This window comes from Myripristis murdjan, chromosome 20, assembly GCF_902150065.1.
Source record: "Myripristis murdjan chromosome 20, fMyrMur1.1, whole genome shotgun sequence".
NCBI lineage: Eukaryota > Metazoa > Chordata > Actinopteri > Holocentriformes > Holocentridae > Myripristis > Myripristis murdjan.
This window is the reverse complement of record NC_043999.1, coordinates 28,637,588-28,663,058: the sequence shown is the minus strand read 5'-3', so window position 1 is coordinate 28,663,058 and position 25,471 is coordinate 28,637,588. Positions and strand designations below refer to the sequence as shown.

The 25,471-nt window shown below is 39.0% G+C and overlaps 1 protein-coding gene across 1 annotated transcript in view; it reads right to left on the bottom strand.

Annotated features, from left to right (window-relative positions):
• Positions 1–25,471, bottom strand: part of LOC115378667 (palmdelphin-like) — an 82,459-nt gene that overhangs the window by 3,274 nt on the left and 53,714 nt on the right. The window contains exon 5 of the mRNA XM_030079075.1: positions 20,757–20,871. Within this exon, the coding sequence (XP_029934935.1) occupies positions 20,757–20,871 (115 nt within the window). The remainder of the gene's footprint in view (positions 1–20,756; positions 20,872–25,471) is intronic.

Below are 25,471 nucleotides of genomic sequence, written 5' to 3'. Positions count from 1 at the left end.
GTGGACCACACCAGTGATTTTGAATGTATGGCCCATTTATTACAATTTAATCACATTTTACATTGAAACAAACATGAAATGCAATGAACTGAAAAATGAATGGAAACCAATGGCTTGAAAAAAAGGGAGGATAAACCACTGCTTGCTTTGCAAAAGCAAAAAAAAAAAAAAAAAAATGCAAAAACCATTATCACCTGAACCATAGCAGTTCATCATTACTGTAATCATTCATCACTATATCATTATTATGATGATATTATTTCAGATTTGTGAATGTTGTGGTGATTTTTTGCCCTGCTTCATGGAAGGATCTGGCTGAATCTAGATTACCCTGACGCTGAGGTCATGCAGGCCTGCTTGCCAAGTGTCAGGCCAGCAGCTCACCAGGCCTGTGGGCTCTTTTCTCTCCAAAGCTCTGAGTATTTAACAGGATACCCATGGCTGCTGACTCCAAACATCAAAGACTGCCAGTGCCCATCCACTCTGGCCCAAGTTTCTAATCCTTTAGCCTTCCTCTTTCTCCACATCTCTCTAGAATAGTCATAGTAGGCAAATTCCTTTTTTGAAGCTTGCTTCTGCATAATGTGGCCAAACAAGTGACTGCATCCATGTTTGAACTGTGACGACTGTTGTGCTTGTGTTTAAATTGATTAGAATATAATAATTCACCTGAATATAATCAGGTGAAGTGGACACGGGGGATGGAGGGGGCATGTTTCCCTCACTTCTAGAACCTGTCCCCCACACTGTATTCCACCTTCAAATTGTTAGAATTTTACTCTCTGAAACCTGAACTAATTCACTTGTTTGTTTTTTTTTCAAAAACATGGGAAACAGATGATGAGATTAGAAAAAGACCTGAAAATAAACACAAAACAAATCATAAAATGAAATACATACATAAATACTTAAAATTAAAATTACCACAGAATTTGTAATAATATATTTAAAAATCCTCTCCAAAATTTAAACTGCAAAAATTAAATTAATTAATTAATTTTTATTTTGATTAGTTTTTTATGGTAATTTTGTGTCGATTTCACTGGTATTTTTCTTTCTAATTATTCTCAAACTTGGGGTGAATTTTGTGGTAATAATACAGTGATTTTCCAAAAAGAAAGTTTAAATTTTGTGTAATAATACAGTGATTTTCCAAAAAGAAAGTTTAAAATGTTTTGAAACAAATCAAGTTAATTGATAGAAGCTGAGTTCCGATCCACAGTGTACTGCGACAGAGCTCCCTACTCCCTACTCCCTGCACAGGTAACGTCGGCTTAGGGAACTTCACTTCACAAATTTACTCCAATGGGAACACCCTGCAACGTCACAGCTGTTTCCAGCCGAGTTTCCAAAACACGCCCCGGTGAAATGTCTTGTGAAATGTTATTTCATTCATTCACATTACTGCTGTCATTTGCAAGATGTACGGTTGTCATTCCTAAATAACCGTCACGTCTCGTGCACCCCGTTGTGGTCAGCGTAATCAACTTAGCTTAACAAGCAAAACTTATAAATAAATGTGATTTCATTGCAAGATGTACGGTGTCATTCCTGAAGAGATTCGTATCACATCATTTACAGATTATGTCATATTATATGTTGATCACTGACAGATTATTTTAAAATCCTTAATAATGACGGTGGTGAGAGAAATAAGCGCCGCGTCTCGAGCCGCCTCGTCGCCATGACAACAGGCAGCATATGTCGTTCAAAGCGAGGCGGTTCAGTTAACCGTTGGTTCGACTCGCCGGCGCGCAATGACTGATGGGTAATATCCGTTGGCGAACTGGGCGAAGTGAAGCCGTTGTTCACTTGTTCCCTGCACAGTTCACAGTGCCCTTCGAACTGCTCCCTGTGGTTTGGAATCACACTGAACATGGCGGCACACCCTGTGTAGTCCACTGCGCAGGGAACTACAGGGCGATCGGAACGCACCTTGGGTTTCAAAGGGTGTGTATATACACACCACTAAAAGTGACACAAACCTGTTTATTCATTTATTTTTATGTGAAAAAAAAAAGTCTTAGTGCTGAACATTCCATCCCCCTCACGTTTGAAATGATGACTATTTCCCTGGCATGTTGTGTTTTCTTCTGCTCTCCCGAGAGACCGACTTGGCAGGTTTCAGGTGAAATAGGCAGGTTATTGATGTAAAAAATCCACCCATGTTGTCAACCTAAATCACAAAGTGGGGCTACAGCAGAAAACAGCGTCTCATCTCACTGACTGAGACAATATTGAGTCAGCCTATTAACCCAAATTATATTCTGGTGGGAAATGGGCACTGGTGGGAAATCTTCTCCATCCATGTGAAGTGACAAATCCAGGGTGAAAGACAAACTGTCTCCTAACAGCAGTGAATGAGATGTTTTGCCTCTCTTGTCCTTCTACCATAATAAACAGACCAGAGCTGCTGGGCTGATAAATATGAGCATGCTGTCTTCTGTTCTGTGTGATATCACTTTACAGGATTTCTGGGGGGTAAAAAGTCAAAGGAATAGCTTGTGTTGCCATGTACATCTTCATAAAACCACACACAAAACTGCATGGTGTTTCTTGAGGAAATGCTGAACAGTAAACATTTACTATGCTTCCATGTACACGAGAAGCCAGATTAATGAGTAACCAGGTTAAAGGGATAGCTAGAAGAGAGAAATGTGATTTTGCGTCCCCCTCACTGTTCTGTAGGACAGTAGTGCTGTTCTCTTCCTCTCATTGTTACTGAGGGCTGGATACTGGCTGGATGCTCCACATGCTAACTGTTAGCCTCCTGCCATCAGGTAGACTTCCGCCCATCTCACAATCTGAAAAATAACCACCTTAATCCACTGAAAGAAGGTTTAACATCACTTTACAAGTGTTGCTTTCTAGAACTAAAATGCATGTATGATAACAAAGTGCACACAGACCATAGCTTCACTGAAATGGCTGTTTCTGACTATGTTTTTCCTGCAATCAACATCAACATCTGGAAAGATCCAGTAACTTTGTGCATCACTCCGTGCCAAAGGAGCAGCAGCCATCACAGAGATGGAAGTAGATAGCTGTAGTTAACTCTGGTTTCTTTTCTTCATTGAACATGTTAGATGACAAAAATTTTAAAATATCATTCCCCTGCTCCCTGTAGAATTATCTGAATTTCTGTACCTCATCATTAACTGATTTCAAGTCATCATCTATTTTCACTTGTGTATAATGTTGATAATGTAAGTGCCTAAAGGTCCAGCATAGAATTCAAGAATTATGACCAGACAGAGCATGATAACCGTAGAATAACAATAGAAAATGTTGTTTACTTTGGAGAAATGGTTTGAACTGATGATGTGGCAACATGTGAATGACTCAAAGTGAAATGAGAGGATACACTGAATGAAGGTTCTTGCTCAAGTTGAGGGACTGTGTGACTAACATTTGGCTTTTCTTGGCCCTTCTTGGTCCATACAGTGTGTAACAAATCTTTATAGTCATTTTTTTCAGCTGTCTTGCTGCACAACTGGCCAGGCTGAGTCTCAAGTCTGCCTGTAGAGGTGTTTAATCACTCACTCACTCACACACACACACACACACACACACACACACACACTAACAGACTAAGTGCCATGGCAACCATCAGCAGGCCTGACACTTAGTGCATGGCTCAGCTGTCGCCTCCTCCACCTCCTCCTCACCAGCAGATTGTGATGTGAAGTGATGATGCATTTGCATCTTAGCAGGGAAAATGGTAAATATATGCTTCCTATTAGAAAATACTGTTAACCTCAGTTTTCACATGGTAAATACTGTGTGGGAACTCAGGGTTGATGCCTTGTTCATGTGACATCAGGATATGTGGAAGAACAAGATAGCATTTCGTTACGAAAACTTGGGCCACTTATGTATTTAACTCGCTGGAATGCCAACATCCAATCTAATTTCTAATTAAGAATGTAAAAATGAGCCAAAAACTTCAGATATTGCTCATAAATGAAGAGTTGATTGTACTTGTGTGAATTTAACTGATCATTTTGACTATTATTTTGGACTGCCAATCACTAATATACTTTTTGAAAAACACAAGTGTACAAGAGTACACGAGTGTAATTTTTGTGCAAAAATGAACTCTGTAGATGTGCACTTTGCATTATTACAATAATAGTGCTTAACACATTATTACTCAAAATATATTAAAAAAAATCATTTTCCAGCAATCACCTAAAAAGTGCCCACTAGATATCATACTAAATTTTAACTCAAAAATATATTTCACAGTAATGTCTTTGTTGAAAGTACACTATATTTGATTTTATTTCAAGAATAGTACACTTTTAATATTTGATGAAAGCATGACATTATTATACTTCCAATGCATTTGAAATAAGCACACATTTTTATAAATGTACTTAAAACATACTTAGCAATATTTCAATGCATTTTATATAGATGAAAGTACATTATTTATTCACTAAGGGAGTCTCTGCCATGTTGAGACCTAACTAATTGCTTTTTATGAGGCTGACATTATTTGGATTGCTGTAAAACATGAACTCAAGTGTGTCCTTGCTAATAGCTTGTGTCAGCTGTGAGAAAGCTGTTCAGGAGCAACCACAGACAATACTAAAGTACAGTCGAAGCATCTTGACAGCTCCGAATTCAAACGGCTGAACACTTCCACAGCTTTTAACCATCAGAGTGCTCAACAGTTATTCCCATATGACCTGATGCAGCATCAGTATCAGTATATATCCATCAGTATCAAGCTCAGCTTTGTGAGGTTTGTTAGCCAGAAACTAAAAGTGCGCAGTTTTGATATGTGACTAATGATATTAATGTTTGGACTAGTGTTGTGTGTTGTAGTAGTGCTAGTGATATATTTGGAGTGAAGCTGCTTATTGCTTTTACTTTTTGACAATTCAATTAAATTTTTCAATTTTATTTGTGTAGCATCAAATCATAACAAAAGTTACCTCAAGGTGCTTTATAGACCCTCATCAGATACTGACCAATCCCAAGAACCCAAATCTCCCCCATGTGGAAGCACTTTGTGACTGGTGAGGAAAAAAACCCTTTTAACAGTGCAAAAAACATCAAGCAGAACCTGGCTCTGGGTGGGTGGGCATCTGCCTCAACCAAAAGTGTAATAGAACTCAATATCTTTCAATGAGTTGTCTTTGATGACAAAAAATTCTGAAAAAATAAAAGTGCCCAGTTTTTCTATTGTGCTGTTGTCAGGGTGGAACATCATCTGAAACATAGAGACCATTATGGGACACCTTAACTCTCCAGTTAAGCCCAAGACAGAGACGTCAGGCAATAGGCAGGCCATGCACAGCACCTAGGACCACACCCTACTCAATATAGAGCCCTCACAACCAATCAGATCTGATCACTCCTATTTGAAAGCTCATTTAATCCTTGGAAACTTGAGGAAAATTCACTTTTCTTTCAAAAACGAACTAACCCAGACCCCTTGCAAATCAGGTGAAGGTACGATAGATTTCATAACACACACTCAAAATCAGAGATTTTCTCCATAAAGTCATAACAAAGCCGTTGTCATTCATAAACCACAGAACTAATAATCTGTGTAAAACAAATACTTCCCCGAGGACTATTTTACGGTGGAGAGACTGTTTCACTCCATGCAATTTCAAGTCATCAAAACATAACAGTGCTGCTGCTTCTAGGAAAACTAATGTGAGCGTTATCATGATTATGATGGACTACTGCTGTGAAGTCTCTGAATGCTCATTTTCATATCCTAGTGGAATGAATGGAATGAAAGATGAGCAGAAATGTGAAGTAAATACATTTTGTAGATATTACGCTAAACATGCAAAATCACTGGTATGGTCCTTTAAAGCCAAGCAATTGAATTAACCCGCTGTATTTTACTATTTTATGTACTGTTCATCCAAGCCATTCCTACCGTTAGCTGGCAGTAGATCATCCAAACAGAAATCATTTCCACAGAATTGCTTCAAAATACTTCAAAATGGCATACATGAGGCAAAAACAAAGTGCACAAACACTGCTGTGAGGCACTGCCGATGCCGATATGGAAAGCAGGCGAAACCAAGTTGCTGGATGTATGCAGACAACTGTGTTAGAGATACAGGCGTATTGGCAGAACTGTCATTCAGATGAGGCTGAGAGTGCAGACGAGGCTCCCTGAGGCTGTTTCCTAATGACGGACAGACAGGCACAATCAGTCTAAAATGTGGGCCCTGTCTACGTAATAGGACCATCAATAAAATCTTCACCACCAATCATGAAAACATCATTTGATAAAGGTTGAATGAAGACTTCTGTCATTTCCCATGTTGCTTGTTTTGTACGGTGGAAAGGGTGTAGTATTTTGTATTGTAATCTATATTGTTTGTAATCATCGGCAACTTTTTCATATAAATGTGTGTTCATTTTGCTACTAATCTGCCTGATACCAAGCAGTAGTGACACATGTCACAGCCAGTTCATGAAATCTCTTTTAAAGGATCATACTAGTGATTTTGCATGTTTAGTGTACTATCTTCAGAACCTATGTTCTTCATGTTTCTGATAATCCTTTCCTAAAGGAAGCAGTCGTATTTTAGGACTCCAATATTATTTTTCCTTCCTTTTATCCAGACATTGGATTCAACTGAAGGTATGTTTATTTATATGTAAAAATTCTGTCTCTTAAAATTTATATTCCCATAAAACTAAACTGCATTCTCAATTACATTTAAAGGACAATGTATTTTGGGGCAGATTATGTTTTTTTGGTAATGTATCATGAGAAAGTTAGTGATGCCTTAGTCTAAAGGCTGCACTAGGAGACAGGTGGGGTGAGGGATGGCTAAAACTGACCTTCACCCAGGTCAATTAACCAAGTGGTTTTTTTTACACCAAACCTAACCTTTCACTAAACTTAACTAAGTAGTTTTATACCTGAACCTAAACTTAACCAAGTGGTTTTGGTGGCTATAATGAACCTGCTAAAATGCTGCCCGACATGATACACAGAATATGTTGATTAGTAATGTATTTATGATTTGTTAGAAACAAAGATGATCCATCACATAATACGTGTCCTCATAAATGTAATTAGGAATGCAGATTAGTTGTAAGAGAACATAATTTTAGAGACAAGGTTGTTTTGAGTTGTGTTTTATCTTTTCTCCCATAAAATTTGGGGTTGAGTTCCTCTTGTAGTTACTCAGAAAGCTTCATATTTATTAGATAATGCATAAAATTCAAAAGAAAAAAAAAAAGAAAAGGAAAGGAAAAAGTCTAAATCACAAGTATGTTCCTTTAAACATGTATGAGGCGTCCCTGTTTCCCATTGCAGGAAACAATGGAGTTTTTGTTTCTGGAGGCATCCACAGTGCTGTGTACAAAATGCCAAAGCAATCATGCTTATCACCAAGGTTGTCGGCAAAATCAAGGAAAACTCTGTGGATTATCTTGTAACGTTACTACAAGCAGGAAAGCCTATAAAAATGTAAATGGTTGATCTATATTGTTAAATGCTTGCAGGATAAGATCTACTTTGCATATTTTTTTCAGTGATATCCTGTCCCTTAATGATTTAATACCCAGTGTTCAATAATGGTCGTGTCAAGTGCCTATCTGCTGTGCCTGTGATGGGTGGGGCTCGGAGAACAAAGGAAGGGTGGCTTAAAGTTTGAAGGAATGTTTGAGACAGGGAGTTAGGAACCAGGTAAAGAAAGAACAGTTTCAGTGATGAGAGCTCTCTTGCAGACTTTCTGAGCCATTTGAAGCAATCATGATATAAAACAAAACATAACTATCATGCCATTGGTAACAGAATATCTTAATGAACAGAGTCTCAGTCCCCATAAAAGAATATTTGTTATGGGTTTGAAACAACACCTTTCACCTTTATTGGGGCTTTATCAAGGAGCTGGTAGTTGACCTACACTTAACACAATTATGTAGGTAAGAATAAACTACAGAGTAACTACAGCTGGTGTCGTCAAGATAACATGATATCACTGTGTGCTGTTCCATGTTTCCAAGTTTATGCCCCTTCAAGCACTTGTCACACTAAAGGCATTTACACTGATTACACTGGTCTGTGATGGGCCGGTGCAGATTAGAGTTTAGGGTGGAGACTGGGATTGGGCCAAGATTTAGTTTGCTCCAATTTACTGACTCTTTGCTGTGGATTTCTGTTACAACTGAAAGCTTCAATACTCTGAAAAGACCATAAATATAGTCTCTGTGAATCCAGCAGTTTATTTTTTTTAACTTTCCAATTAGAGATGTGTGTCACTGCCCGAACCCAACCCTACCCGACCCTACCCAACATTTTCGGGTAGGGTAGGGCCTAAAATGTATGTGAATTGGTCGGGTAGGGTAGGGCTTCGGGTTCTGGTTCTGTGGGGGGAAAAAAAGTTTTTTTTTTTTTTATATAAAAAATATAATTATGTGTTGTGTTATTGATTATGGCATTTCACTTTTATGTGACTGGTGGAGAGAGTGAGAGACTGGATTGGATTTGGAGGCTAAACTTTCAGTGACAGACAGACAGGGAACAAGTGAGAGACAGAGTTGCAGCAGGATCCTGCTGTGCTGGCAAACTCAGCAGAGTCAGAAATCAGACAGTGACAGAGTGGCCAATTTCTCCACCAATTTAACCATTCAATCTACAAAATCTACAATCTACAAAGGTTTTACTGTCGCCGTTGAAGGACAAAATATAAATGATGCAGGCATGAAGCAGAAGGAGAGAGAGAGAGAAGAACGGGGATAACAGTTTAGTGCTAAATTAAACCATTTTGTGCAGAACTACAGTAACTTTGCTAACTTAGCATGTTTTATGAACAACTGAACATGTGAAGCTGCCTTTCGCCAACTATTATGTCCGTTCTCTCACTGCTACTAGAATTTGAGCCACTGGCGCTGCTAAATAATGGCGAATTTGGTGATCTTTTTTTTTCCCTCTCCTTTCTTTTTTTTTTTTTTCGGGCTTTATCGGGCTGTCGGGCCTAAAGTTCGGCTAATTAGTCAGGTAGGGTAGGGCCTCAGGCTGGCCCAGTAGGGCCCGGTTAGGGTGGGGTCTTTATTTTAGAGAACTGTATTTCCAATGCATTGTTGTTTCTCAGTTCCAGTTTTGCATTTTACATGGGGATTTTTTGCATGGACATTTAAGTTTTATTATGTAATAGTAGGAATCCTGCATTTGATGTGACTGCACAATTTATCTTTTGCCCTCACACTGACAGAAAAAATAACAGTATACCTTGAACTCTTTTGGTAGCTAGATTCTGGTTGTTACAGTCTCTGTAACTTAACCCAGCCTCATCCAGAGCCATTCAGCTTGATGAGCTGAGGAGCCTTTTGCAAAATGTCACGTTGAATTTCTGAAGTCGTACATGTGCCACTAGTGATGTAGTGACACGTGTTGCATTATGACTAGACAAATGACTCTTTCAACCTCTTCATATTCTATTAGATTTGAAAGGGAGCTTTTCAGTCTTGTAATGGGTAAAAGAATATAGCTAAAGTATGACTTCTGTTTGGTGATCATTGTAAGGCATATAGCCATCATAACAAAAAAAAAATCTATTATATTAGTAGTATAGTATTTATTTCTTTTTTTTCGTTGCAAAGAGGCAGTGATGGTTTGAACAAGGACCTTGGGAGGAAAAGCCTCTCACATGTGTGGGTGTGACTGCATTTAGTGGCCAGAGAGGCTTGAAATGTAACACATGTTGCATTATGATTAGAAAAAATGACTTCATCAGCATCTTCATATCCTATTAGATGTGAAAATGATCTGTTCAGACATATAGCGGCTAAAAAATATGGGAATATAAATATGGGTATATACTGTAAATATGACTTCTGGTTGGTGATCATTATAACGAATACAGTCAGCATCATAAGCAAAAATCAATTATATTTCCAGATTAGTATTCATTAGTGTTTTTTCTTAGTAGCTGGGAATCTATACTGTCAAGATGTAGTTGAACATAAAAATAAGCCAGCAAACTTTGTTCCATCATTAACCCGTGACAAAAACTGAGTAAATTCAGTATATATCTTTGAAAAATGACCACAAAATTAATGAAAAAAACAAACCAAGAAGAAAACGATTTAAAAAAAAAATGACACAAAAACTCCAAATACCCCACCACCCCCAACCACCACCATCACTGCCCACACCCATCCAGCCACCCACACCCACACCCAGCCACCCACCCACCCACACACACTCAGTTACAAACTGGAATCGCTCGATCAATCAATCCGACAGTCTCAAGTGATGCCATCACCAGAATCAACCATTCTGTTCGCAGAGCCAGGCTCAAACTACATGCAAAAAGCTGAGTGAAACAATATGACAGTGTCATCAGAGGGGTTTCATTCAGGAGTCTGTCAGTAAGGTACTGACACTTTTCTTGTGTGTGTATCAACAGTCTTAGTCACAACTAAACACAGGCAGTGACACTTTTAAGAATTAAGATTTGTATTTTTTTTTTTTTTTTTTTTTTGTGTGTGTGTGTGTGTCATGAATATACTCCAGGGGTTTTCCATTCAGCATCTCAGGATTCAGAGCCCGCAGTTTTTCTATCCTCACCTTGTATCACAGGTGTGAATCAGTCCTTGAATTAGATGTCTTTGAATAAAAACCAGCAGGGCTCTGGACTCGAGCAGCAGGACTGAAAACCACTCATGTACTTGATGCTGAGTCGCAGTTATCGCAGCAGACTGTGAGACAACTGTGAGCTGCTGTAAATGAGTATGATGATTTGTTATCTAATTCTGCTTTATCAAATTCAGAAGTAGCAAATGCTGAAATGAGCATGCAGCAGTCATCAAGCGTTCGGCACTTTAATAAAGACTTGATGAAGCTTTGCACAGTGCAGAAATATACCTTTAAAAGCAAAATGCAACAAAGCAGTCAAGTAAGGTAATGTCTTATTCCAGAAACATGCCAGATATGCAATTTCATTTCAGGCAAAGATATCAAACAGAGGACCACAATTTAAAAAGTGAAATGATTAGGACTGAATGGTTAATTTAAATATGATTGGAATCGCAACATGACCAAGTACAATATCCAAATCACAAGATCTGCAGTTTTTTGACAAAGGCGTGACATTGTTACATTGTTGTAAATAAAGTACTATGGTGCTACAGAGATGCTCTGGCCTACAAATATGGGGAATTTGTTTATTTGGTACAGGCCTCAGCAAAAATAACATCATTTTAATATTTTTTCAGGAAAAAAGACAACTATGATGCAAGAATTATCATTCCTACTGAAATCATCAATCATATAGCAATATCGGTATCAGAATCGCATCATTCTTTTTACCATATCGTTCTGCCCTAGAGATGATCGATTTCCTTCAAGTTACACCTGAGCAAAACATTAGTATGCCAAACAATGTTTCTCCACTCTGTACAAGGACATTTCACCTCCACCATGTATTCAGACCACCTTAGCACACACGCAACAAAACAACTGCAGCCTGCCAATACACAGCATATATCAAGCCCTTCAAACTGTGCTCTGGTATGATGGGAAGCTTGCAGCGTCCCCAGTCCACATCAGTGCCAAACACAGGATTTCCACTTCAGCCGCCACAACAGATACTGCAGTTCGGATCAATACTCTGACACACAGGAAAATCTTTATAAACTTTTTGATCTGTGTTCGTGTAATGGACCCTACCTCAGGCAGTGTGGCAGGCTAAAGGAGAGCTGCTATCTCTGTCTGTCTGCAGCCTCAGACTGCTGCTCTGCCTGGTGCTGCTGTCTGTGATTGGATGAGTGCTGGAAGGAGGGTGTATTGGAGACAGCCAATAGATGAACGTTTTGCCTTTTTTTTTCTATGAACACACACTCAGCAGAAAGGCACTCATCCTGTGCCATACATCCACTCACAGGCACACAAATGCACACCTACTGTCGGACCAGTCCTTAACCTCCCCTTTTTCTATGTTTTGCATAAAAAATGGAATACTTGTGAGATTTTGATCTTAAAATATGAGATAATTAAAAATAAACACTAAAATCAAATCAATCTTTTTTATGCGTATGGGAGTACTGTCCATTGACATTTCCTCATAAATCACCAAAGTAAATGCAGATTTGCAACACAAAAGCAATGATGTCAAATATGTACATACACAAGCAATGCTGACATTTTGTGATTGGATCTAAACGTTTATTGTAAACTTCTTTGTGTTACAATCATGACTATAAACATTTCTTTATATTAGATTTATCAGCTAATCCTTTAACATGGTATTGTAACCGCAATACTGAATAAGAGTAAAATACTGTAATATACTGCAGTACACTGTCTGTCAATTTGGTGTAAATGTTCCTGTGAGATGAGAACAGAGCAAGCAACTGGCTGTGACTGGAGAGATGGTGTATTCCACGGCTCGGACAATAAAAAACATAATCGATTGGCCTGGGTTTAGCAGTTTCATGTTCTGTCTTACATACAGAAAAAATTGCAGTTATATAACTGCATCTCTTCAGCATTATGTCTGTTCTTTTCATAATGCAAGTGAAAGATGCAGGGAGAGCGAGAGAGACAGCAAAACCAAGGACAGGTGTTTCAGTGTACAACAAGCTAAATAGCTTCAGTTCATTCAATTACTGTGTCTCTTGGTTTCTCAATCATAGGCTCTTATACATTCACATATATACTTTCAAATAGCATATATTGTTAATTTGTAGTTTGTAGAGTAATTTTGGTTATGGTTAGGTCCTTGTCTTGGTGCCAGTTTCAGTGCTAGAGTAGGATGATAAAAAAGCGTGCTATAAAAGCCTGTTTAACTAGTCATACTTGGTATTGGAAACTTGTTTGAGTTGTGGTGGGTTGTGAACATATGGCTTTATGTATCATATGCAGGGAGTAATATTATGTGATTATCTATCTATCTATGGTAAGAGCCCCAGCTTATATTGCCAAAGACAACACTGCATCTGTTATTTGAAAATATTTTAATTACATGGAGTAGGTAAAAGCAGTGCAGGTCAGTATAATTAAAACACAATCATGCCTCCTTCTCCGCAAAGCTCTTATTTGATTGAAAAAAACAAAAACAAAAACAAACAAACAAACAAACAAAAAACAGAAAAACTGCACTGAACATTGGTAGAAACTTGTACCAATGTAAATTTGAAGATGTAATCAATCTAGTTTGTCAGTAGGTGGCAACAAAGTTCTCTGAATAGCACTAGCCAATAGCGCAGTGGCACTGAGAAAATATCAGTAGTTGTCAGTAGCTTTCCTCATTCAAAGAAGAGAAAGGTCAGAGAGGAAAAGTTGTTACATATGTTGGAAAGTGCTAAGCTACGTAGCTACACACAAGGCAAATGTTGGTGATCTTTAGAGTTTAAAAACAACATGGAGTAAAGAGTCAAGAAGATAAGGGTGGCGGATGATCAAAGAATGAAAGAATGAAAGAAAGATGAAACAAAACAAGAGTGATGATCTTTAAGTGTCCCTAAATAAAGACAGAGAGCAAGAAAGAAAGAAGCAATATCCTATCACAATTCTATTACTTTCCTACTGATACTTTGCTGAGTTTCTCACAGGGATCACTTCAGTTTCATCTTCCTGTAGAACAGAGCTTCATCTTTTCAAGGTTGATGTTTCCTGTGCTTGTGGCCCCAGCCATTTCCTGTCCTTGCAGGCAGGGGCTGCGTTTTCCAGGCTTGTGGATGAACGTGGGCTTATGAGGTAGTAAATCATCACAGTTCATGTAGGCCTCTTCGAGAACATCTCTGCAGCCGGCCACCTTGGCTATACCGACTTTGGCTGGAAGACTTTGCTCTTGTATCCCTCTGGATGGTATGAAAGAAACTCATCCCCACCATTGTCCTTTTTACCATTCTTGCCGTCACCATCATCATCATCATCATCATCATCACTGTTGCCAATGATCACCAGCTCAGCCTGGATATCCTCCTCTTCATCATCATCTTCAGCATTATGGTAGCCCATAAAAATCATGGTGACAGGCTCTGATTCTAGATCCTCTGACAGGCTGTAGATGAGGTTCAGAGACGCCTCGCTCTCTGGGTAGAAAGGTGACTGTCTGTTAGAATCAGCTGAGCTCTCTAGAAGTAGGACAGGGTCCTGAGAAGCTGCCGACTTATGGCCAGGTAGTGAAGGACTGCAGCTGTCTATATTCCTGTAGATTGGTTGTATGAAGGCTGGCATTCCCTCAGACCTGGCTGTGACTGAGACCAGAGCTGGACTTTGGGTATCTAACTGAGGTGATTGGGGCTGTGGAGTTAGATTCCTGTCAGTGATGAAGTAGGGCAAAAACTGATGGATTTCTTCTTCCTGTCTTTGGTCGCTGTCTTTCAGGATGGTGTCTTGTTGAATGAGGCCAGGACTTTTGCTTGGGGTTTTCCGACTTTCGAGCTCTCGGCTGAGCAGGCTTTCCTCTCCAAGGTTTTGAATCCCATTTCTGGGTACAGTCTTGGCTGGAAGGGGCTGGAGCTGGGAGGGGCGTGTGCGTGGGTGTCTTACTGGGTGTCTTTGGTGTTGGAGGCCTACTGGTCCCTGTATAGGATGCAGAGTATACTGGTTTGTGGTACTGCACCTCACTGGGCACCTTCTTATCTGTAGCTTGGCGTAACAGCTCTTCCACCTCCACGGATGTCATTTCTTCAACTGCAGAATTGTACATTTTGCTGCCATCTGGTGTAGTGCATACACTGACTTGCAGCCATCATCATACACTTTCACGCCCCTGTCCTGGATTGTTCTGGGGTAACGGTTGCTGTAGAAACCACCTGACTCTCGCCTGTTCGCATGTCATGCTCCACACTGATCTCCATGGCAAACATAGCTGATGAGAGGGAGAGGAGAGAACACTTGGATGAAGGTCTTTGGACAGGATGTAAAAGTATTAATGAATGAATAATGAAAGTTCAATGACTTTGCAGACTTTTCCTTTGAGATTCATATTAACAATATAATGATCCATCACTAATAGAGACAAAAGCACATGATTATACATAGACTTCACCAAATAAGCATGTGTATGCTATTTTATTGTATGATTTCAAGTTCCAGGAGAAAAACTATTATTCATATAAAAGTCTATATGCATAAAATTTTGCTCCTGATACTTGAAGTCATACAACAAACTGTTCACATCCTAATTTAATGAAGTTAGAAGTATGTATAACTATGTTCATTGGCCTATATGACTGATGTGTAAGAACTGTATGTAAGACAGCACCGTGACATATCCCAGACATAGAAAACTTGTTATATATATATGTATATATATTTAATATGAATCTGCATGTGTACTCTATCCATTTGTTGGATGACTTCAAGTTCCAGGAGCAAAACGGTACACATGTAAACACCAGCTGCTTTCAAATTTGCACACTGTTGAAAGTAAAATTATAGCTTAGAAAATATGCATAATGGAAACAGGAGGCATTTCAGGTCAGCCAGTCTCAAAAATAGAGACAGATATGCCTTGAGAACACAAATGGATGTCTGGTTCATAACTGAGCTGAGAGGAGCTGAGAGACCGCATGAAAAAGTCACAGCAACTCATATATACTCAGCATATTGAAATGTTGAGTGGCTATCTAGAACAACAAATGAAAGAGTGTGCACACTGCATATACAATATACTCCTAATCTATCTATCTATCTATCTATCTATCTATCTATCTGTCAAAAAGCTAAATGTTGCATTGTATTTCTCTGCTGATGCTGATGCTGATGGCAGTTTTCCATGTAATGAGTGCTTATATTTTCACATTGTAATATTAGCACATAACTTTAAAGTAGTGGTTGCAAGGACAGTGTAAGATCAATCAAACCAATTCAGTAAATGTTTCACAATATATGGAGCTATAGATGATATTGTGTCTGTACCCTTCTTTGTGCTTCACCACCAGGCTCTTGTTTTGCAGTGTTTCTTGGTGTTTTTTGAGTCTGCTGGACACTCAGTTTGACATCTGGAGTGGTGAGCCAACATGATGTGTCACATCTGAGAAGCAAAAATGACCAGTAAAATAAAGAAAAAATGCACTTATAATAGGTGTTGGAATATACAAAAAGGTTAGTATATCAACAAAAATGTATGTTATATGGTTAAGCTGTTGTTACCATTAAAGGACCATCCCAGTGATTTTGCTTGTTTATCTTAATAGCTACCAAATGTATCACTTTGTTTTTCCCCTTTTTTTGTACTTTTCTCAAATCAAGCAGTTGTATGTTAGAACTCCAGTATCATTTTCCTCCCTTTCACCCTGTCAGTGGTTTCGCTTCATTTAACTACAATATGAAAAATAAATTTCAGAGAATTCAAACTTTACTCATGTAACTATTCCATCACTGTGATAAGATCATCGTTAATCTTCCTAAAAGCAGCAGCACTTACAAATTGGATCTCTTCACTGGAAAGAGCCTCATCAGAGGTGGGCAGAGTAACCAAAAACTGTACTCAAGTAAGAGTACTGTTACTTTATAGCTATAAAATAACTTCATTCAATACTACTGATGGACCGGGACTATGAATTGCACCAGGATAATTTGCTTGCCAACCAGCAGCCTCTTAGCATAATGTTAACAAAATGCATTTCTGCATGACAGCAAATGTACACTTAAGTGCAAGCTTACTGAACCAAATAAGGCCCAGTGAAGCCTACTTCTTTTTAACGTAAAACAAAGGACACAAATGGACTCAGAGCCAGACTCCACCTTGAGCAAGACCTCTGTTTCATGCACTTCACTGGCAAAAACAAGCACTTTTATTGGATGTAATTTGACGAGTGTAACTGATGCCAAGGATTACATTACAATCCAAGTGATCTTGCTCAATAATGGAGCAATTCCAAATTTTTTTTGGCCCTATTAGTCGTTTAAACATTAAATAAATATAAAATAGGGACTAGCTTTAAAACTACCAGAATTACCCTTTAGGTAACTCCCAATGGATAATGTGTCCCAGGAAAACAATGTTTTCCAACATTATCTGGAGGGAGTTTCAACCAAAAACTCAACTGAAAATTGAGAGATTATGATATGTTATGAAATTTTACTACCCCTGCATGATTTTCAGAATGGTTTATTTCAACGTAAAATGTGGGTAAAATGTAGTGAATGGGCCAAACATTCAAAATCACAGTTATGGTCCTACAGTATAACGTTAGTAGTTTGTTATTGTATATCTTAGTGAATAAGTAAATTCAGATCACTCAATAAGTTAATACTGTCCTGGTCTGAGAAGTGATGGTAGAAGTCACAAATAAAACCTAAAACTACAAAAAGTAAACAGCTAATTAAAACACTCCAAGAAGCCACAAAAAGTGTTTACCTGCCTCAAACTCTGCATGTAGCTCCTGTGTGTGAAGATACAGGTCAACGTCGTGAAGGAAGGAGCATATCAAAATCACAGCAATGGTAGGCATTAAGGCACTTTGGTGTTAAGCGTCAGCAATCCAGGACTTTATGTTAGAGTTCCATTTCTGTTACTGTGTCTTTAAGTCTAAATTCAGACAACAGTCAAAAGAACCAGAAAGCAAACCATGCATGTCAGTCTTTGCACACCACACACCCACTATCTGAATAATCCATTTACCTGCCACGTTATTCAGTCAAAGAAGCCCCAGGTGAACCACAGCACACCCACACAGTCTCCAGCTAATGCATCTTGTTAGAGACAAACAGGAAGAGGCTAAGGCAGCGTGTTGTCAGTAGAGAAATTTATTTTCAGCACATAATCAATGGAAAACCTCAGTATCTAGTTGTTAGTTGACAGAAGCTTCACCCATTGCAGTTATAACACACTGAACAGAGAGGCATTTTGGTATAATTTCAACAATCTCCACTAACAATGATGTTAAGTTAAAGGGATAATTTACTCATTTTAATTTTGTATTTATTTATTTGTTTATTTATTTTAAAAGTTCACTTCCCCACTAGCATTCATGTAAGACAACAGTGGTGCTATCTTGCTCTCATTGTTACTGAGTGCTGAATACTGGCTGGATGCTCCAAATGCTAACTGCTGCCATTGATGTGGACTTCCCCCCAACATTATTAAAAATAATTGTCTTAATCCACTTCAATAAAGTTTGAGTTTGATTATATGTAGCAGAATTTTTATAGCTGGTGTTTGAAAGGTCCATGAAATGTGCAATAGAGGGGAATGGAGCTAAATACGAAGCTAACCACAACTTTACTTGCCAGCTACCTTTTAGTAGTAACAAAAAAAGTTTTACCTTTGTCCTCAACATGCGTACTGTACATGTGTTCAGTGAAGAAAACAAATAATAAGTCAAGCAATAACTTCTGTCTGTGTGGTGGCAACTGCTTTCCTACATAACAGCTAGAGGGGAAGAGAAATTATATTAAAAAATTTCAAAATGCTTGTACCGTCTCTTTAAAACTGCAATATACAACTTTGAACAATAAATATATGAAAATGTTTTTTTGGTTTTTTTTTTCAGTGATGCTGGGGACATTTTGTGGCATGTTCAATTTGCATGTGGTGTGGATATGGGCATGGCCTGTGCCAGTGGTAAGGTGGATTGCTGCTATCAGGTTGAGAGCACAGCAATGGAGAAAAAATCAGTGAGAAAAGAAAGAGCAGCTGAGCTAAATGTGCATCCTAGAGCCATGCAGAAACATTGCTGTCATCTGGATGAGCAGCAGTGTACAACTGGCACATGACCAGGGGTTCCCAAACTTTTTCATGCTGGAACCAAGGGCAGCATTTGTGTATGGCAGAGTATGGCACTTGCCACATGGCATATGGCGGTTGCCACACCCTACGGCATATGGTAGCCGTGTATGGCAGTTGCCATACTGTAGGTGTGGCAACTGCCATACACGGCTGGAAAATGTATGATTTCCTGTTAAACACTGTGGAACAAATGGCTAATTAAAAACTACAGTGAATTGGCAGACTTCCCAGGGTCAGTAATGCAGCACAGGTACTCCACTCTCATGCTAATGGGTTGCCATGGGAACCACTGTGATGTTATATTACTGTTTGAGTTTATTAAAATAGCAGTCATCTTTAGACCCTTTTTTTCCCCACAAATAGTTCATTAGTGAGCAGCAGGATGCAGGGAGCAGTACTCAGTCAGCAAAATGCCATCTAACATTTGAACATACAGTACCAGTCAAAAGTTTGGACACACCTTCTCATTCAATGTTTTTTCTTTATTTTCACTGCTTTCTTGTTTGGGCCAAGAAACACAAGGAATGGACATTAGACCAGTGGAAATCTGTGCTTTGGTCTGATGAGTCCAAATTTGAGATCTTTGTTCCACCCAGTCTTTGTGAGACGCAGAAAGGTGAACGGATGGATTCCACATGCCTGTTCCCACTGTGAAGCATGGAGGAGGAGGTGTGATGGTGTGGGGGTGTTTTGCTGGTGACACTGTTGGGGATTTATTCAAACTGAAGGCACACTGAACCAGCATGGCTACCACAGCATCTGCAGCGACATGCCATCCCATCCGGTTTGTGTTTAGTTGGACCATCATTTATTTTTCAACAGGACAATGAGCCCAAACACACCTCCAGGCTGTGTAAGGGCTATTTGACCAAGAAGGAGAGTGATGGAGTGCCTGCGGCAGATGACCTGGCCTCCACAGTCACTGGACCTGAACCCAATCCAGATGGTTTGGGGTGAGCTGGACCGCAGAGTGAAGGCAATGGGGCCACAAGTGCTAAACACCTCTGGGAACTCCTTCAAGACTGTTGGAAAACCATTTCAGGTGACTACCTCTTGAAGCTCATGGAGAGAATGCCAAGAGTGTGCAAAGCAGTAATCAGAGCAAAAGGTGTGGCTATTGTGAAGAATCTAAAATACACTTTTTGTTTACTACATAATTCCATATGTGTTCATTCATAGTTTTGATGCCTTCAGTGAAAATCTACAATGTAAATAGTCATGAAAATAAAGAAAAAAAAAACATTAAATGAGAAGGTGTGTCCAAACTTTTGACTGGTAGTGTATGTTTTGCTTGTTCCCATTATTATCTGGTTCTTGGAGTCTATGCAATTGTATGGTGCCATTACTGTAATAATTATGTGCGGTGCAACATTCTGATGCGAGGCATAAACTGTAGTTGTGTTTGGACATCAATCTGCCATACACTAGGTTTTGGTGAACTGCCACCACTGGCTAAAACCCACATTTAAGTACTATCTGCCTACCAACCTACCAACTATTTTGATGCATCCTTCCCATAACCTACCTGTCTTTATGCTGGGACCTACCAGTGGGTTGGGACCCACAGTTTGAAAATCACGATCCTAGATGAATGCTGTTAGATTATCCCAGATTACTCATCAAGGTGAATCACAAGTGCTGGGGCAGGAACTCAACTACATTGTTATTATTACTAACATTATTATTATTATTATTATTATTATTAGATTTTTTTTGGGGCTTTATTTGACAGCCACACTAGAGAGAGACAGGAAGGGCAAGGGAGAGAGAGGGGATGACATGCAGTATGGGGCCTGAGGCTGGATTTGAACCCAGGATGCTGTGATCAGGACTCAGCCTTGGTACATGGTATGTGTTCTTATCTGGTGAGCCACTGGTGTGCTCCCAAGAACTCAACTAACTTACTGAACAGAGAGGGACACTTTCTTCTCCTCTCTTCACTGCCTCAAGGCACGATGTTGCATATTGTAGCTTTAATATCAGCTGCCCCAAAATTGTCAATAAGCAGTACACAACAGTAGAATGTCAGCAGTCCCAAAGCAAATAAAGCAGGCAGGTTATTAAATTCATGTCTACCTTGATAATGTCCTCAGCTGTCTTTTCCACCTCCTTCAGCCGTTTCAGAATGACTTCTTCATTGGCAGAGATGTTCAGCTCCTGTGTTTCCAAGGCCTCAATCTCCTTCTCTATTCTGTTAAAAGAGTGAAGTGGATACTGTTATTAAGACAAGGCACTTAGGCATTAGCTTCATAGCATTTACAGGGATACTGCGTGGTGAAGACAGAGTGGAAGGAGTTTGAGCTCTGCGTGGGACTGTTTTCTTAATCGTACTCCCACTGGACTGGATTTTCGGTACAGTATGCAGTAGCAGTTTTAGGCATGGGCGAAGCAGGCAGCCGCCTGGGGTGGCATTTTTTCATGTCACGTGGGGGGCGGCACGAGTGCAAAAAAACCCCCAAACAAAACAAAAAATCATCAGTGCTGCAAAGCAGTTTTCTATTACCATATTCATCCGAATATAAGACGATATTTTTTCCATTGAAAATGCCCTGAAAAAACACCCGTGTCAAATATTAGGGAGTAGGAGGAGGAGTAGTAACACAGAAGGGCGCAAGGCAGTAATTTTGCCTAGGGCAGCAACATGGGCAGAACTGCCACTGACAGTATGGGAACAAAATGCAAAACATAAAATTGCTTTAAACAAGCAAAACAAGCAAATTGCTTAAAACAAGCAATTTTATGTTTGTTAGGAACTTTATTGTAACATTATACAAAATATAGAAAAAAAATATAGAAAAAAAAAAAGAAATAGAATACTGCTGCCAAGCAGTGGCGGTTCTGCCACATGTTGCCGGCCCTAGGCGAAATTACTGCTTTGCGCCCTTCTGTGTTACTACTTGACCAGGAAGCCAAAGTGTTCCCAACAGGAGATTTTAATGACAAGTGCGCTCTTCAAGCTCTAGTTCCTCACTAGGGCCGGTTTCGGTAGCATTAGCTGTAGCCATGACATCAGTGCTCAGGCTTCAGGTCAGGCTTCAGGTGTAGCTTATTATGCTTCTTCTTTCGAGAGACTAGATGCTTCCCCGGCGTACTGCTGCCCTCTACTGTTTGCACGTGTAGCTGCAGGTGATATGAATAAATGAAAATGAAACTTATGTTTCCGCCACCTATTATACTCAACCGAACGCACTGTACCGGAAATGTTCAATACGAATAAATGTACCGTTACACCCTACTCTTGTGTATAATTAAATTCATGCTACTACAATAATAATCTAGGGCAATAATCTGGGGCAAGCACACCTATTCTAGGGCAAATGACTGTGTATTTATTTACTTTACTTATTATTTTAGAGTATATGTGGCTGGCTGTGGGTTGTTTGTTTTGCTGAGGTTTATTTTGTTTCATCTCCCTATGTGTTTCAGCCCACTGATCAACAGTAGTTATCTTTGAAGAGGAACTTCAACAGAGCAGGTATGTCACCTGTATGTGCCTGTTGTAGAGCGATGCTTTGCACATTTCTCACAATGAACAAAAGTCCAACGTGTTTCCATCTTTGTCAGTAACAACTGAGAATTTGTCCTAATGTCTGACTTTGCTTTGCTTTTGTGTTGTACCTAATTTGATCTTTATTTTTTGGCCAGCTGTTCCCATCTGCAGCAAAGTTAAACTGCCTGCTCCCGCGAGATTTGCATTGCATCTCACAGGACTCACAGGATCCCAATCCTAAAGCAATCAATGGCAGCAAAGAGGCTTTCAATATAGAAACAAGTGCCATACACACTTGTTTAACCTAGTGTTTTGTGCTCTCTTTTTTTGACTCTTTTTTTTCTTCAAATGATAATTGAAATGAAAACATACTGGCGGGTCAGAAAAGAATTTAAGCACGTCTTTCTTTCTTTCTTTCTTTCTCTCTTTCTTCGTTATAGTATTTCCCCCTGAACAGGTATTCTTGGTAGTATTGCAGTGTCCACCTAGTTGATTTTTTACTCTATAACAAAACATAAAAGCATAGCTTTAGTCAGTAATTTTAAGCCAAATAAGGGGTCAACGTCAAACAAATTGCAACAGAAACAATCTCAACTGATTTTGTATCCTCGACATGTCCTGAGTGAGGGAAAAAAAAGCCCCAAAGAATCCCACTGGGGGAAAGTTTCAAATGTGAATAGGGTAAAAATTTTAACCTTTAGGTATCACCATGAAAATTGCTGAGTTGATTACTTACCTTAAGACAAATAAAAATGTATTGCATGTTTGTTGAAATTGTTTAGTAACATGAGCTAATTTGCATAAATCTGCATAAACTCCACAGCTTTACTACAGAGGGCATATAAAGTGGTCTTCTTATGATACTAGCATGAAAATTGGGATGAGCTGTCTCCATGGGTCACTTGACAAGTAACCACTTAGAAATTTCAAAATGGCTGCCATTTTTCAAGATTGCTACCACCTTAGTGGAGCAGTTATGACATGCTGCAATGACAATTGCTAAAGACTGGTTGTAAGTTCCTTCTTCCTTAATGTTCATTGGTAGCCTAAATGGGTTCCATTCAGACCTAATGTTTAGTATTTGACTGTTATATGTCAACAGGATTGATTATGAGATTTTCACCTGGCTATACCCAAGGTTTATATCTGTTGTAGCATTTATGCAAATTAGTGTGTACATAATTCAAATATGCACCATTTGCTCATGTCAATAAACAATTTCAACAAACTTGCAATACATTTTTTATTTGCCTTAAGGTAAGTAATCAACTCAGCAATTTTTATGGTGATACCTAAAGGTTAAAATTTTTACCCTATTCACATGAGAAAAAAGTTAATAGGCGTTTGAATGGGCTATATTTTGGTCTTTTTTGAAACTTTCCCCCAGTGGGATTCTTTGGGGCTTTTTTTCCCTCACTCAGGACATGTCGAGGATACAAAATCAATTGAGTTTGCTTCTGTTGCAATTTGTTTGACCTTGAGTCATAAAATGATTGGACTACTTAGTTTGTATGGAAATTGAAATTGTACAAATTTAAATATTACATGTTTATGAATATGTTTGAGTTTCATTGCTCTTGAAATGTATTAAAACCTGCCTTAAAATGACAAAACACACATATGTCGTTTTGCCCATCAACAGTAATGGTCCTTCTGTTTTATCCCATCTCAGCACTCACAGGGAGTGTTTTACTATCAGTGGGGTCAGGGTTATTTCCAAGCCCATCCTGTCTGCTGATGGCTTGTTTTGGCCCAGTGATGAGAGAAGGATTTTGTCCACAGATTGCCTGCGTGACTTTATCTGCCAGCTTTGATTTAGCTCTGTGGACAGAGCTCCCAAGTCTGCAGTGCTAAAGGCTTCAAGGTTCAAGGTTCAAGGTTTCTTTATGAGTTCCCAATGGTAAATTTATTGTGCAGATGTTAAAAACAAGACATCACAGCAATACAGAGTCAAAAGACATCAAAACAAAACAACAACTAAACAACTATCTAAATACTATTATCTATCTATCTATCTATCTATCTATTCTATTCTATATACTGTGCATGGCCTTCTGAAGACCAGTCACCTGTGTATTTTGATAAGATGTATTTGACCACTATACTCAGTTAGCTGTAGATTCTGTGGCATATGCCTTTTAGTCCTTCTTGCAGCCGGAACAGAGAGGCCTAAATCCAGGCAGAGTTGACTTTCTACAGCAGAACCACCGCTTTTTCTCTTTCTCTCTTTTCTTTTTTTGGACTTCATACAATTCTAAAATGTTTATACTTTTTATACTTAGACTCATTTGTATGTTGTTTTTTAATGATGATAAAGTAGTATTTCTTTAAGGGATAGTTCACCTATTTAAAAAAAAAAAAATACAGCTAGAAATGGTGGAAAAAAAAGTTTACCGTTTTCAATAAAAAAAAAAAAAATCAACAGTCAAACTACTTTCTTGTGTGGTTGAAGCTCTGTCAGCCCTTTAGTTGGCAGGTACATGAAATGTATGTGAAATGTGTGCTATAGAGGGGAGTGGAGGAAAATTAGAAGCTAGCCACAACACTACCTGCCAGCTATCTTTTAGTACTCTGGTTGTCCTCCAACAAGTGTAAATGTGTTCAATGCAGAAAACAAACAAAAGCAACGTCAAATGATCTGAAACGATCTCTGCGGTGATTACTGCTCCTCTGGCGCAGAGTGATACAAGAAGTGCGGAAGTTGCAGGATCTTTCTGGATATTGATAAAAGGCAGTTATAAACAGCCTATTGTACGTGTGCACTACACAGTCATCTGTGATTTTTAGCTTGGGAAAGCAACATTTGTAAAGTAATGATAAACCTTTTTTGAGTGGATTAAGGAGGTTATAATTAGGAATCACTTAACTGGAGGAGAAGGTTGTGCTTGATTTTTAGTGGAGTGCTGAACCCAACATCCAGTATTCAGAAAGTGTAAAAAGGTAGCACATCCAAGTCATCAAGTCAAAGCACAAATACTCACATTTCACCAGTTTATTGGCTAACATCACAGTGTTATATTTATGAATGTTAGCTGGGGAGAGTTCACCTCAATGGCAGGAGGCTAACAGTTAGCATATGGAGCATCCAGCCAGTATCCAGCACTCAGTAGCAATGTGCTTCTAGCTGTCCTACAGAACAGCTAGGAGGGTTAAATAAGTGATATAATGTCATTTTTTTCAAAATTGGTGAACTGTGATAGATTCAACATGGAAGTGGACAGTACTACGCAAAGCTTCTAAATAGGGTATTTATAATTAGGAAAGCTTAAGGGCTGCAGTGACCAGCTGGACCTGCAAGCAG